Source organism: Pieris rapae, chromosome 5, assembly GCF_905147795.1.
Source record: "Pieris rapae chromosome 5, ilPieRapa1.1, whole genome shotgun sequence".
Lineage (NCBI taxonomy): Eukaryota > Metazoa > Arthropoda > Insecta > Lepidoptera > Pieridae > Pieris > Pieris rapae.
This window is the reverse complement of record NC_059513.1, coordinates 7633099-7646371: the sequence shown is the minus strand read 5'-3', so window position 1 is coordinate 7646371 and position 13273 is coordinate 7633099. Positions and strand designations below refer to the sequence as shown.

General features: G+C 33.9%; 1 protein-coding gene across 3 annotated transcripts in view; it reads left to right on the top strand.

The window, feature by feature from the left end:
• LOC111004261 (furin-like protease 1) overlaps positions 1–11936 on the top strand; it is a 152571-nt gene extending 140635 nt beyond the window's left edge. For 2 of the 3 annotated variants that reach the window (XM_045628246.1, XM_045628247.1), the window contains exons 11-16: positions 1889–2028; positions 2993–3111; positions 3910–4350; positions 5090–5301; positions 6781–6862; positions 10825–11936. In XM_045628246.1, the coding sequence (XP_045484202.1) occupies positions 1889–2028; positions 2993–3111; positions 3910–4350; positions 5090–5301; positions 6781–6862; positions 10825–11450 (1620 nt within the window). In that variant the 3' untranslated portion in view covers positions 11451–11936. The remainder of the gene's footprint in view (positions 1–1888; positions 2029–2992; positions 3112–3909; positions 4351–5089; positions 5302–6780; positions 6863–10824) is intronic. The other variant, XM_022275204.2, reaches the window with a different exon arrangement.
• Positions 11937–13273: the final 1337 nt, after the last annotated feature.

The following is a 13273-nucleotide window of genomic DNA, read 5'->3' as shown; positions in this document are numbered from 1 at the left end:
AATGTGCCACTGGACATACACTTATTGAAAATAATCTGTAAGGGGGCACATAATGACCGATATGTACGCTTAAGAAAAACTGGTCTAATTTGATCTGGACCAGGACCTTTATTTGGATCAAGCAAAAATAATTCTTTGCTGATTTCATCTTTGTCGAAAAATAAATTATTCAGAAGGATCTGAGAGTTACTGGAAAGGCTCTCATCAACGGTGTACATAGTGCCTCCACCTAAGTCAGTTTGAGATTCAAATACTGACTGAAAATAGTTTGAAAACAGCTCAACTATTTGTTTAGGGTCGTCAGATGAAATACTGCCATATTTTATTAGTTTAGGGTATCCTAAGTTAGTCTGTTTTAGCGTAGACGTGTACTTCCAAAAATATTTGATATTTGTTTTTAACGATAGTTCAATTCCTTGTATGTAACGATTATAGCAGAGTTTCATAAGACCCTTAACGCGCGCCCTTAATAAAGAAAATTCTTGATAGTCGAGCAAGTTTTTGTAGGTCTTCCAACGACACCAAAGTTTCTTCTTACGATTAAGAGCTCTTATCAGCCCTCTGCTAAACCAAACTGGATGCTTACGGGATTTAGGTCTAGAGAATGGCACGCTAGCAGCAATAATTTCATTTATTTTTGAGTAAAAGATGGCAACAGCGTCTTTAGAATGGGACGAGGCTAGTAGTGTCACCCAATCTACACGATCAATAGCAGTATTTATTAAGTCATAATCTGCTTTAAAGAAATTTCTTTGATTGAAAATAATTGATGTCATGACAGTTGACCTATCAACAGTGCTAAGTATATCTAAAGGCGGATGATGAGGAACAGGATTAAGCAACGGATCATCAGAGCAATCAACACGCCCAGGAAGTGTTGTTAGGACTAGGTCTAAGAGCCGCGCATTGTTATTGTAGACTATATATACACATACACACACATATATATATATATATATATATATTAATTAATTAAATTAGTAATTAAGGTTGCAAGTATTTACCATGAACTATCTTTTTAAATTTACAAATATTATTGTGAAAAATATCAACCTCAGCACACACAGCATTATAATATTTGCACATTCTTACGAGCGGAGCATTCTGGGACACATTGTTATCAGTCATAGGTATCACAAATAATTCCTAAATTGTATGTGAAACTTTGTATGGTTAAAAAATTATGGAAATGATTAATATCTATTTTTTATTCATTAAAAAATTTGGCATCTTACAAAATTGGCAAACTTACAAAGAAAATCTTACATTATAAAACACAACATGCATGTACACGAACGAGAATACACGACATATACAGACAGAAAAATAATGAAATCAGACCACACAAAAACTTTTATGGCTAAAACTAGATTAATAAGCTTAAATGTAGGACGTATCTTGTTTTTGAATGTTATAAAAACAATGAGGAATAACGCCCCATGGGGTCTTCAGAATTGTCATTCAAAGTATTTACTAGGTTCCTATTTGATTCCTGTGTTGCTTTGATTTTTGAAACAAGAGTGTTTTAACCGATTAGATATTTATTTTGTATTAGCGGTAGCTGTATTTCGCTGCAGTAAGCTTTTTACACATATATTGTAAAACCACATATCGGTGTGCCACATTTTGCAATTTCTCTACTCTGTGGCCTCTAAAAGTTCTTTAATTTAGTAAAATAGTGGTTAGATGTATTCAACGTTACTTATTGAAATATGGAATAAATTTTAATTACGCTTTACCAAATTCTATATGACAAGACTGGATATTGTATAAAAGTTTATTGTATTATTTATTGTTGTCGCTTCTAACTCTGTTCCGTCTAGATTAATAAACAAAGAAAAAAATCAAAATACTTTACTTACCTTTTTAACGCTTGATTTTCTTCCAGTTGGACGTGAGCGCCTGCCCCGGGGTAAACTACCTAGAGCATGTTCAAGCGCGAGTTTCGTTATCGGCGACTCGTCGTGGTGACCTTCGTATCACACTCACTTCGCCAGCTGGTACCCGGGTCACTTTACTGACGCCCAGGTAACAACAAATTATTTTCCTGTACTTTTTTATTCTGTGTTAAATATTTTTCTAAATGTGACGTCACGAGGCATAACTGTCTTCTAAACGACATTAGAACCCAAATATTTGGAGCAAATTAAACAAACGACTTACATGGAACGCTCACCTAACTTCCTTTGTACAGTAAATTCAGCTAATATATGTAAGTTATGTTCGAAAATTAAATCGTTCTAAGTGGCTCAACTTGTCAGTGAACTCGTAAAGCCAGAGAAAAGCCGCTTGGCGCGTTTCATGTAGCTTATTTAAAACATTACCGTATTCCTTCAACTACGTAGTAATAACGTCGCTTTGAACATCGTATAAAATGTAGACTGTACGTTATAAAGAACTAAACATCTTTCCATACTCAACGAGTACATGTTACTAGCGAAAACTGCATAAGAAAAAGTGTTCCCTTTTCTTTGTGTTGTGTTCGTAAGTTGCAAATGTTTCATAAAAAAATTCTACGTTAAAGTAATCAATCATGCTTATAGTTTTTTATTTTATAAAGTATCGCCACAACCCTCTTTATGTCTTGGCTTTAGATTTCAGCATCCGTTTCGTGATAATTTATTTTTCTAATAGGCAAGTAGGTGATTAGCTCTGTGTCTGACACCCATCGAAGTTTTATTCATACCGTTTTCCTCACGATGTTTAAACCGTAAGAGTGAATGTCAGATACGCATAGACATAAATTCCGGCACACCCGGGCTTCGAACCTACTACCTCAGGTTTGAGAGTCGCATGTTGAAGCCACTTTGCCATCTGCTTTATTAGGTTGAGTTTTAAGTTTAGTTAAAAAAAACTGCATGTAAAATTGTATAATACTCCATTTCAATAAATACGTCATTTGTATCTGAAATCATCTTATAAATTGCTTGATTAAGAAAGCGTCTATTCTGAAACTAGGTTAAGTTAGCTAAAACTAGGTGATTATTTTCAGACAGCATGACTTGTCCCGCGCTGGGTTCAATTCCTGGCCATTCATGTCAGTACATATGTGGGGCGAATCACCCCTTGGCGAGTGGCTGCTTGAAGTTTCTAACGAGGGAAGATTTATGGGTATGTAGACTAAATATACGAAAATTAAATGTGTTAAAATTTTTGACTAATTCTTGTCCTAAACGTATATAATAACTTCAATCAAAACAATATCTGATATAATTTCTATTCGTAGAATCTAATAATCTTTGGGAGTAAATAATTCCGATAAAGAAAAACACTTTTTTAACGGATTATAGTTATGTATTGTTGTATTTAAACTTATAATTATTTGTACATAATTTTAAATTTAAACCGACGTTTCGCGTGCTTTACAGCGTGCGTGGTCACGGTGACTGAAGACAAAGGTGTTAAATGTCAAAAAGTATTACAGCTGCAGAAAATGTTGTGTTATCTGTATTTATTTCCCCGGAGTTGGTATCGATTTAAAATTATGTACAAATAATTATAAGTTTAAATATAATAATACATATCTATAATCCGTTAAAAAAGTGTTTTTCTTTAAATGTGTAAAAGTTATGTAAATAAAAGACAATACTATAATTCCGATAGTTTAATTGCACAATAAACTCTCAAATTTGCAAACTAATTATATAAGATCTTAATCCTTTATAACCAGAAAATCCGGTGAATAATGAAACTATCACGAACGTTTCAACTCAAATGCGATCGGAGAGAAATTGCAATACAATTTAGTTACAGACTCACGGGAGATTACAAACTTTATCGATTTCAACTTTGAAGCCTCCTAAAGCGTTAGCTGTAAATCAAGATCTTTCTAAACTCCGGTGTCAATTCTATTACAATTGAATCAATTTAAACTTTGAAAGTCGAAATTTTACCTTGTATATACCATAGGTCGAGCGACATTACAAGACTGGTCATTAACTTTCTACGGAACGAGCATACCGGCTGCTAAAAACGATCCGATACCCTTCAGAAATCCAATAATACGTAAGAGTAACGCGACGAGACCCGTCGTAGTGCAAGCGGGACGAAAGAACAAAGGGAAAACCATCCCAATAGTCCCCACCTACACGGTGGGATTAGTGAAGCGAAAAAAGAATAAGAACTCAAAGAATCCCAACAGAAATGCGCAGAAATCAAAACAGAGCCGTCCGGCAACTCGATCGCCGATAGAAAGCTCGACATTTCGAACGACCGCCCCAGATTTGAGTATGAATTTGAGAGGAGATCTGACGGATCCCCTGGCTGACGCTAGAGGACGCAAGATGTCAAGCCTGTTCGAGCAATATCCGAAAATCCAGAGAATATATCCGGCGCCGCTGCAAGCCAACGGTACATGCATGTTGTCCGTTTGCCGACCGTTTTATTTCAGCTGTACGAACTTGCACGTCAATTACCTTTGTTCTACATACCGCAATTGCATGTTGTGTGCGCAATTTTTTTCAGTGAAACTTTCATTAGGAATTTTCGTCTGACGTTGTGTTATTTTTTTTTTAATTTCGCTTATTTTGAAATAGGTTGCGATTTTCGTAGTTTTTGCATTGGTTTTGTTTATGTGAATTTTAAGTAGAAATGTGATAGCAGGTTTTTACTGTTTGATAGTGATATAAAGTAGATAGCTGCTGTTTTGTAACTGTAGGCTTTCATCTTAAACTCTGCTATGTATAACAGTCTTCAGAAACACACATTTTAGCATGTCCACACGTCCTTATAATTTGTTTTGAACTTAAATCTTTTATCTTTATAATCATTTTGAGATACAATTGAAGATCCTATTGAACTTCTTTTAATAAAACATTTACACAATAACAAAATAGGTATTCCTTTTTAATTTATATAAAAATAATCAAAGTAAAAATCCTATTTATTTCTTGCAAAAGAACGAAGTAAACTTAATCCTATTATGTATGTTTTTTTAAAGTAAATAATTACATTACTTTTTTTTCTTTGTACTTTGAAATAAATATTTAAATGGACTCATAGAGATAATAAGCCCCTACCGAACACTGCATTTACACAAAAATCGCAGACCATTTCACAAAAAATAACACACATACCTTATAAATTACAGCGGGGCCATTAAGTCAATGGGAGCTAATATTCTACGGTACTGAAACGCCGCCGCAAGATAACGACGCGTCTCCTGAAAGTCCCCAGTTTCCCGATATCCCGTCTTGGAGTGGAACAAATGAAAATAACCATCTACCACCTGAACCATCAGAGGAACCCAAACATAACTCCATAGATGATGACCTAGCTCTCGTCTGGCACGACTCACATGCGGTAAGTTCATGAGTAACTTTGACTTTGAATAAGAATATTATTATTAAGTGAGGTGAATGCGAAAATATACACGCAAAACCTAAAAAAGCTAGTGCTTAATTGCATATTGCTTTATTGTTATGGGATAGATTTTCTCTGATAACTCTATATTTTTTAAACGATGTAAATTTTACCGCTCTGAAGTATGAAGTTGGTCAGTCGACATAAATGTAGGCAATTATCACCTGCATAATCCTCGGCCAACTTCGGAGAATAATAAGAATATTTTGTATTCATTTGTTTTTGTCAATATTTTTTGTTATATTGCTGACAATAAGGTTTCTTTAATGAATACTTAGACAAACCGATCGCTTTGTTAAGAAAATATATTAAGCCAGTACTAATGTAATCGGTTAAGTGAAATTCAGTTGTGAAACCAAAGATGGGAAGACTTTATGTGTAACGCCTGTCGGTCGCACCATTTACCGGAAAAATAAATCCCGGCTAATAGCAACTGTCTTTGGCGTTTTTATTCATCGTTTAAATGAAAATATATGTCTTTAAATGTTTTCTTTAGCGTTGTCCACCACGTTGTTTACCAATTGTTGGAGATAAGCCTTTTGTGCCTTTTAATTTAAAACCGTCATTGCCAGTAATCGAACATAACACACATAATCTATAGCGTGAATAAATATGCAGGTATGTAAGCATTCAAAGCTCAAATCGTTTTGATGATATAAAACGCAATTTAATTTTAAAATATTTTTCTCTTTGCATAGATATTTCGTTTATTCTGAGCTCTGGAAACGTCAATATTGGTACGAATTCAAGTATAACTCTACGTTTTAACAGAACTGAAAGAGTAGTTAGTTTAAACAATATATTTAAATATTAATAACATTAATAAATATTAACAGCTTATATTTTCTACTATATTAACTTATTCAACCATATTCCAAATTTTATAACTATTACTTGAATCTTTATAAGTTACTATAACTTAGCCGTCCCCTACCAAGGTCGTCCTCAAGCAAGGGCTTAAGTAATACTATTGTAGCTTACAAGTGCTGTTACGGGTAGCTCTCATAAATAAGGTCTGATAAAATGTATATCCAAGCAATGTATAGAAGGGTTTTAGGTCAAATTCTGTACGTGACCGGTGTGATTAAAATCCAATTATTTCAGCAAAATCAATGTTTGTATATACAGTACAGATATAAACGCAGGTCCTATTGCCCCTTCTACCGTCCAATCACCAATACGCGAAACGGCGCTCTCCACAGTTTCCATTTTTTTTATAGAACAGGGGGTAAACGGGCAGGATGCTCACCTGATATTAAGTGATACCGCCGCCGGACACTCGATGCTAGAGGGCTCGCGAGTGCGTTGCCGGCCTTTAAAGAATTTGTACGGTCTTTTCTTGAAGAACCCTAAGTCCATTCTAACGCATTTTAATAGTAAAATATAATTACTATGATAAGAAATTCACTTCACTTGCAGATACGGGAAGAAGATCCAGGAAATGGAATGGCCGGAAGTGGGTGTGCCACACACGCCGTCCAAGCTCCACATAGATGTTTAGGTTTGTGTTTACTTGTCCTCATACTTACAGCGGCCGACGCTTATTTAACACTAACTGGTATCAGCTTAGGGAGAGGCAGGTAGGTTTAATTGCCTTATTGGCGGTTCGAAGTAGTTAGTCACGGGTGAGCGAATTCATTTTTTATTTGGAAATACAATTATTTTTCTTACACTACAATATAGAGTTCAAGTAAAACAATATTGGTTAGTTGTAAAGTGGACTTCAGTATGAAATGGAATAGGTTCATCTGCTGTTCGTTTTGTTGTATACAATATTATGTCGCATCAATGAGGGACGTTTTATATGTTTGTGATACTGTCTCGGGGCTTTTACAATACAAATCCATTGAATAAGTTAATATAATGCCTTTCAATAGGCTGTTTGACAACATTTAGATTATTTATTAGTGACTTTATAACCTTTACAATTTGTTTTTTTAATTCTGAAAAATTTAAATGGAACATTCATATTTTTCAAACCTTTCTCTTTAAAAATGAGTCTTCAACGAACTTAAACTCGGAGACCAATAATAGACAAAGATATATCCTATCCTAATATTGGTCAGTGGCCACTAAATATTTTTAAGTTGCTTTTCGCTGTATCATTTTTAAAGCTATCTTTTATAAACTTAATAACACTTTTTTATTCTGTCAAATAGCCTATTGTGTTAAAATTTTACAAATACTTAATATCTCAAAAGCTTAATATCTTCAGAGTACCAATTATTAAAAGGGCGGCAACGCACTCGCGAGCCCTCTGGCATTGAGTGTCCATGGGCGGCGGTATCACTAAAAATCAGGTGAGCCTACTGCTCGTTTGCCCCCTGTTCTATTAAAAAAAAAGAGTAATAAATATTTTGACTCGCTCGCCCCTGGCGGACTATCGAGGCTGGTGATCTAGTAAATTGTATTATTTATCTACATAAGTACAAGCTGTTAATTAATTTTATTTTGTACCTTTGTAACAAACTGTTTGAACTGCCACGTCACTCCCCCAGTACTTAAGATATTTAATAAGCCACTGAAATTTAGATAATTTAGTCGTGTCCGGAGGCTTCGGAGGAAAACTTTTTGTCATAATTTATAAACTCGAGCCCGTTAACAATGAATAAAGTATTTGAATCTTCGGACTTTCCAGTCGCAGTAATTTAAAAATAATTTAATAATAAATAAAGGTGTTCAATGTTATTTACCTTAGATAGCTATATTTTTAAATTACTGAGGTTAAGTCCACAATACTTGTGTATTTTGTTATATCGGCAAAATTAAGAGCTAGGAACAAGTGCAATTACATAATTTTATATTGTGTATTACAAAACGTCCATTTTGCTTGAATAACGCCCGAGGGCTTACCAAGGGCCACATAAAATGGACTTAAGCTATTTGCTCCCGAGAACACGATAAACTAAAAACTGTCGTCAAATTTTGTAAGTTTTGCGGGTAGACAACTACTCGCAAAATTACGTTTCAACATTTTGAAAATAATCTAGTTCATGAAATATAGAAATAATCTATAATTTATGATAGAATTTTTTTTTTTCATAATTTTACGTTGGAAGAGCAAAGCAACCATTGGCGTTTTTGTGTGGCCCAAGGTGTAATAAATAGAGGACAGTAGAAAATTGTGGAAGTAGTAATAATGTAGCATAATAATAAATAGATATTCTGTGGTACTTAATGTAAGTCACGTACCGATACTTCTATATCCATTTTATGAATAATTTATTATCGAATGTAAAATTTATTTGTAATTATTGACCTGGATATAGTAAATAGTTATTGCGTGTTTAAATCAATTTACGTACATTTTTCCTACTGTTAACAATAATATTTTTATTATATAAGCTTAATCATATTTTTATTTTATATCATTAATGACGCCTTAGGTGGGCTGGCAAATGAACATAATAGGGCCCTTGGAAAAATACTTTGCGTCAAGCGTGTCACACCCACTGAAATGAAATGAGCTTACGCGGTCACGTGACCATAACCATAAAAATCAAATTCGAAATTATGTTCATGTTATTGGGTCACCCCTGCCGGAATGTATTTGTCCAGGGCCCACAATATATTTTATAAAATCACAATACAATATCATAATAAAATTTTGTTAACGAAATTCGGTTCGTACTTATGAACCCCATATTTGTTAATTAAGTTATATATTTTACAATAGGTTAATATGTTTACACAGTTTACAATAGGTCAAATTTACAACTGAACAATCAAGTGTTAAGTTTATAGAATCTTTTATTTGCCATTAACCAAAGAGCACAAATTACGATGCCAAATGTACGCATTTACATCTTTCAATCATTAAATATTAGTGTTAAATCGTTGATCTGATAGCGCAGTGTGGATATTTTACATTCGCTCAAACTTATTTTAAACATTAATTTTAAGTAAAATATCTTCAACGCGCTGTGAGGAATCATACATATCGTTTATAATAAGTTGAAGGGGATTTTGTTAAGTGGATAAGTTCGTGTTATTTAGGCTTTATATGTGATAGCCTGTGCACTTTACGTTTTCTCGAATATAAATTTTTACTACGTTTCTTTACATTATCAAAGACATCCATTATTAAATGTTTGCAGTTCTCGTTACAAACGATAGTAAAAGATACTTAACTATCGTCAATATATCAGATCGCTAAAGACTATTTTTATATCAGCGGGCTTGGCAGATTTATAAAGGATGGGAAGTGGAGAATCGACCGGTCGGGTTTAAATTGCGATCGTGTATCAACCTTACGTACGTGACCCTCGCTTTATTTCCACCTCAAATTACATTTTTCTTATAAAACCTTTCTTTGTTGCCTTCCGATTTTTCCTCGCACATGCTTAACAAGTCGAACAACTTATCAATCGGTTCGTGTTTGCATAACATTGGAATTTCACCTTATTATCACTTAATAAAATCGAGATTGTGAAAGTAAACAGGCTGTTACAGATATGAATATTATTAGTTCCAAAAACATAATAAATACTGCATAATGTGGTTGTGATCATATTGGTGATTGCCAATCCATATATGTGAAAATTAACTGTACATAATAAGTAGATAATGGTAAAATAAAATTTGGAGACTTGTACAAATTGCTCATTAATGTAAATTTTAAAACGACTGATCGATCAAGATTTCTCATCGACTGCTAGTTAGTATAACTTAAATGGTCTAAATATGTAAAAATGCCTAGATGACATAGCCTAGAATAAAATGCTGTATCACGTTTTAACTATCGCTCGATGTACTAGAAGTCGTTAAGAATCCCATTTTTATAACAGTTTTGCTGTATACATGTAAAATTGTTCACCAATCGGCGTTAAGTAGCTACCAAAATTGTATTTATAAATGTAAATGTTAAATTTGTATATATTGAACGTGATGTGGATGGAAATATAATAAAAGAAAAACTTTTAATACAAAATCAATATAGATTTTCATTTAAGTTGAAGTCTTGTCTCTGATCAATGTCGGCTAAATGTTGTATAAATCAAACTGACGTGTAATTGTTATTAGTCTAACTTTAGTAATGTGTGATCGATGTTATTTGTTGCATGTCCCGCTTCGCTTGTTACTTGCTTAACATTCATAGTATCTCCGCTTTCCGCTAAACTAATTCCTACTTCTAACAACTTTTGTTTCACATTCACGATTCATATCTAATTTTGCCTAGAATTTCCTGATTTCATTTAATTTTGTGCACGTTCTTTCCGGCATGCAAGAAGCACTCGAGACGTCTGTTTGTTTTAAATTTATCAACAAAATTATTTGAGATCAGTGACGAGATTTTACTAAACGTTTCCCTTCAATTCCTGTTTTCATTGTCTGTGTCTACGAACTTGGAGCTGGAACTTCTGCATCATGCTGCCGACGCAAGTGCATGGAGGCTGGGACGGTGCTGGGTGGTGTCGGTATTCTTGTCCCATGTACTGATATACCTGTTCTCTCTCCCATTAGAATGCGCGAAGGGTTTGCACTTGTACGACGGTCGATGCTATCAGACTTGTCCGGACGGTACATACGCGGGGGAAATACTGGAGCGCACTTCGAGGCGACGTAACCTTACAGCTTTGGAGGCTGGACCGCCTGTCATTAAGCGACAGGGTGATAACAAGCCGACAGCTTCGGAAGCCTTAGATATGGAACCGAATACTAACGACACCGCTCCCCTGATATGCCTGTCTTGTCACTACACCTGTGCTACGTGCGTTGGCCCGCACAATAGCCAATGCTCTTCCTGCTTGGACGATGCCCAAATCGTCAACTTAACAGATGCTGAACCTAAATTTTATTGCTACCCAAATATAATCCTGCCTCAGCTAAATGACGCAAACTGGCAATACAAAGTTAATGTGATTCTCTCGATAGTTCTCTTTATTTGCGGTTTGTTCGTTTGTTATGTACTAAGCACATGTTGGAAGAAGAGGTATGGTAGAAACAATTATAATGATAATATAAAGGTGGCGTATAAAGAATTGGCTGTAGATGAAAAACATCAAAGTGCTTTGGATGTTGAAGAAGAGATACACAAAGCTATTATTGACGGGAGTGATAGTGAATCGGACGATGATTTGCGTTTATAGCACCTGTTGACTTTTAACCGTGATTACTACGAATTAAATACTAATTTAAGTGAGTAGTTTTAAATGTTTGAGATCACAGCATTAATACTCAGAACGTCAATTTAATGCCATTGTTTTAAAAACGATAGTTTTACTAATTAGACCAAGCTATTTACTCGGGTCTGCTTATTTTATCTCTTTACAAGTCTTTACAATTTTTACTCTCCATGTCATTTATTTGAATTAGGAACTATTTCGTATCTTATATCTTTATTACTATATTCATATTTGGAATTTAACAAACGAATTTATTTATGACAGGTACATGTGATTTTACACCGTCCACGATACTAACACATTCTATTTGTTTTTCTCTAGTTTATAACGTATACTAAGTCAGTGATGCATAATACTTAATAATAATTTTGCTCAAGTGGCCATTTAGGTAAGTAGGCTGAGCTCCGGTGTAAATAATTGTGTATATAATAAATCAGTTCCTATTTTAAATTTTGGTTTTATTAGTCCTTTTAAAACCCTATTCATAATAATTTACGTTTCTAATACCTAATAGATGTAGATAGTATTATTTTACTTCAGCGTTGCCAATACTATCCAATATAAAATATCAAATGAAAGTACAATAGGAATTTGTAAAGGGAGGATAAAATAGGAGCACCACATACGATCAATAAAGCTAATATATTGGGTAATAGAAGAGCTCACGAAGAATAAATTATTCTAGATGAGACAGCTAGAAAAAGCTGGATATATTTCGATACGAAAATGTGCACCGTGTGTAACTAAGCTTACATTTATCTACTACATCCTAGATATATATTGTAAAATCACTACAAGATTGTAATTTGTAAGATTAACAATGTCTTAGAGGCTCTTCTTCTTATACGTACGAATTAATAGGTACTTTGTGCGAAAGCATCTTAAATACGGTAGGAATTCTCGAAGATCACATCTATTTACTTTACGTCCATTATTTGTCGCAGCCCCTATCTGGATTTCACCTCGGAAATTCGAGATTCCTCCCAAAAATGCCAATAATTACACAGGGCTGGGGAGTGAAATATTTTACGCACCCCGTATTTTATCCGACCCCTCTATATAAGCTTAGTTCAATTTCACGTAGAATGCAATAACGTTAGAGGATATCCATTCATAAAAATAAATGCTTATTGTTATAAATTCGTTGGAAATGATCGCAATATATTTGTATAAATGTCCTTTGCAATCTCAATAACATTGAGATTACTACAAGAACGCCCAGAAATACAAATGTCTTGTAACAGTAAAACATATTTTTGTGTTTAGGTAATATTTAATTAATAATACATTTATAATAGCTGAATTTTTATTTGGTTTTCTTTTAGTTGTAGTAGAATTATAACTTAGCTGAGCCAATTGGGCCTCTGTATCAATATTTTAGGAAGCATATCGCCCCTGATGGCTGTGAATCGGGAATCGGTGCACAATTTTTAGGTAAGTGAAAATGATTCAATTTGTGATAGCAATTATTATTATAAGAATAGCTGTGGTTCTGCTTTAACATTTGTAGATTGATATTAATTATACACTAGCCTTAGATAAAGATACCTATAGGTACGCAATAATTTCAGCTAACTCCCATGTAAAAAAACATAAATCAAAAGAAATTGTACAACTTGGGGTAGTTCTATTGCTGCACTATATAAATAATAATAATAATCGTGTGATATACGAGTAATTAATGTATATATAAATTATAATACACTTCTTTAGCATCTACTGCGTAATAAGTGAGGACCGTATCCAAAAGAACAAAGTTTGACTTAACATATAGCTTATGTGAAACA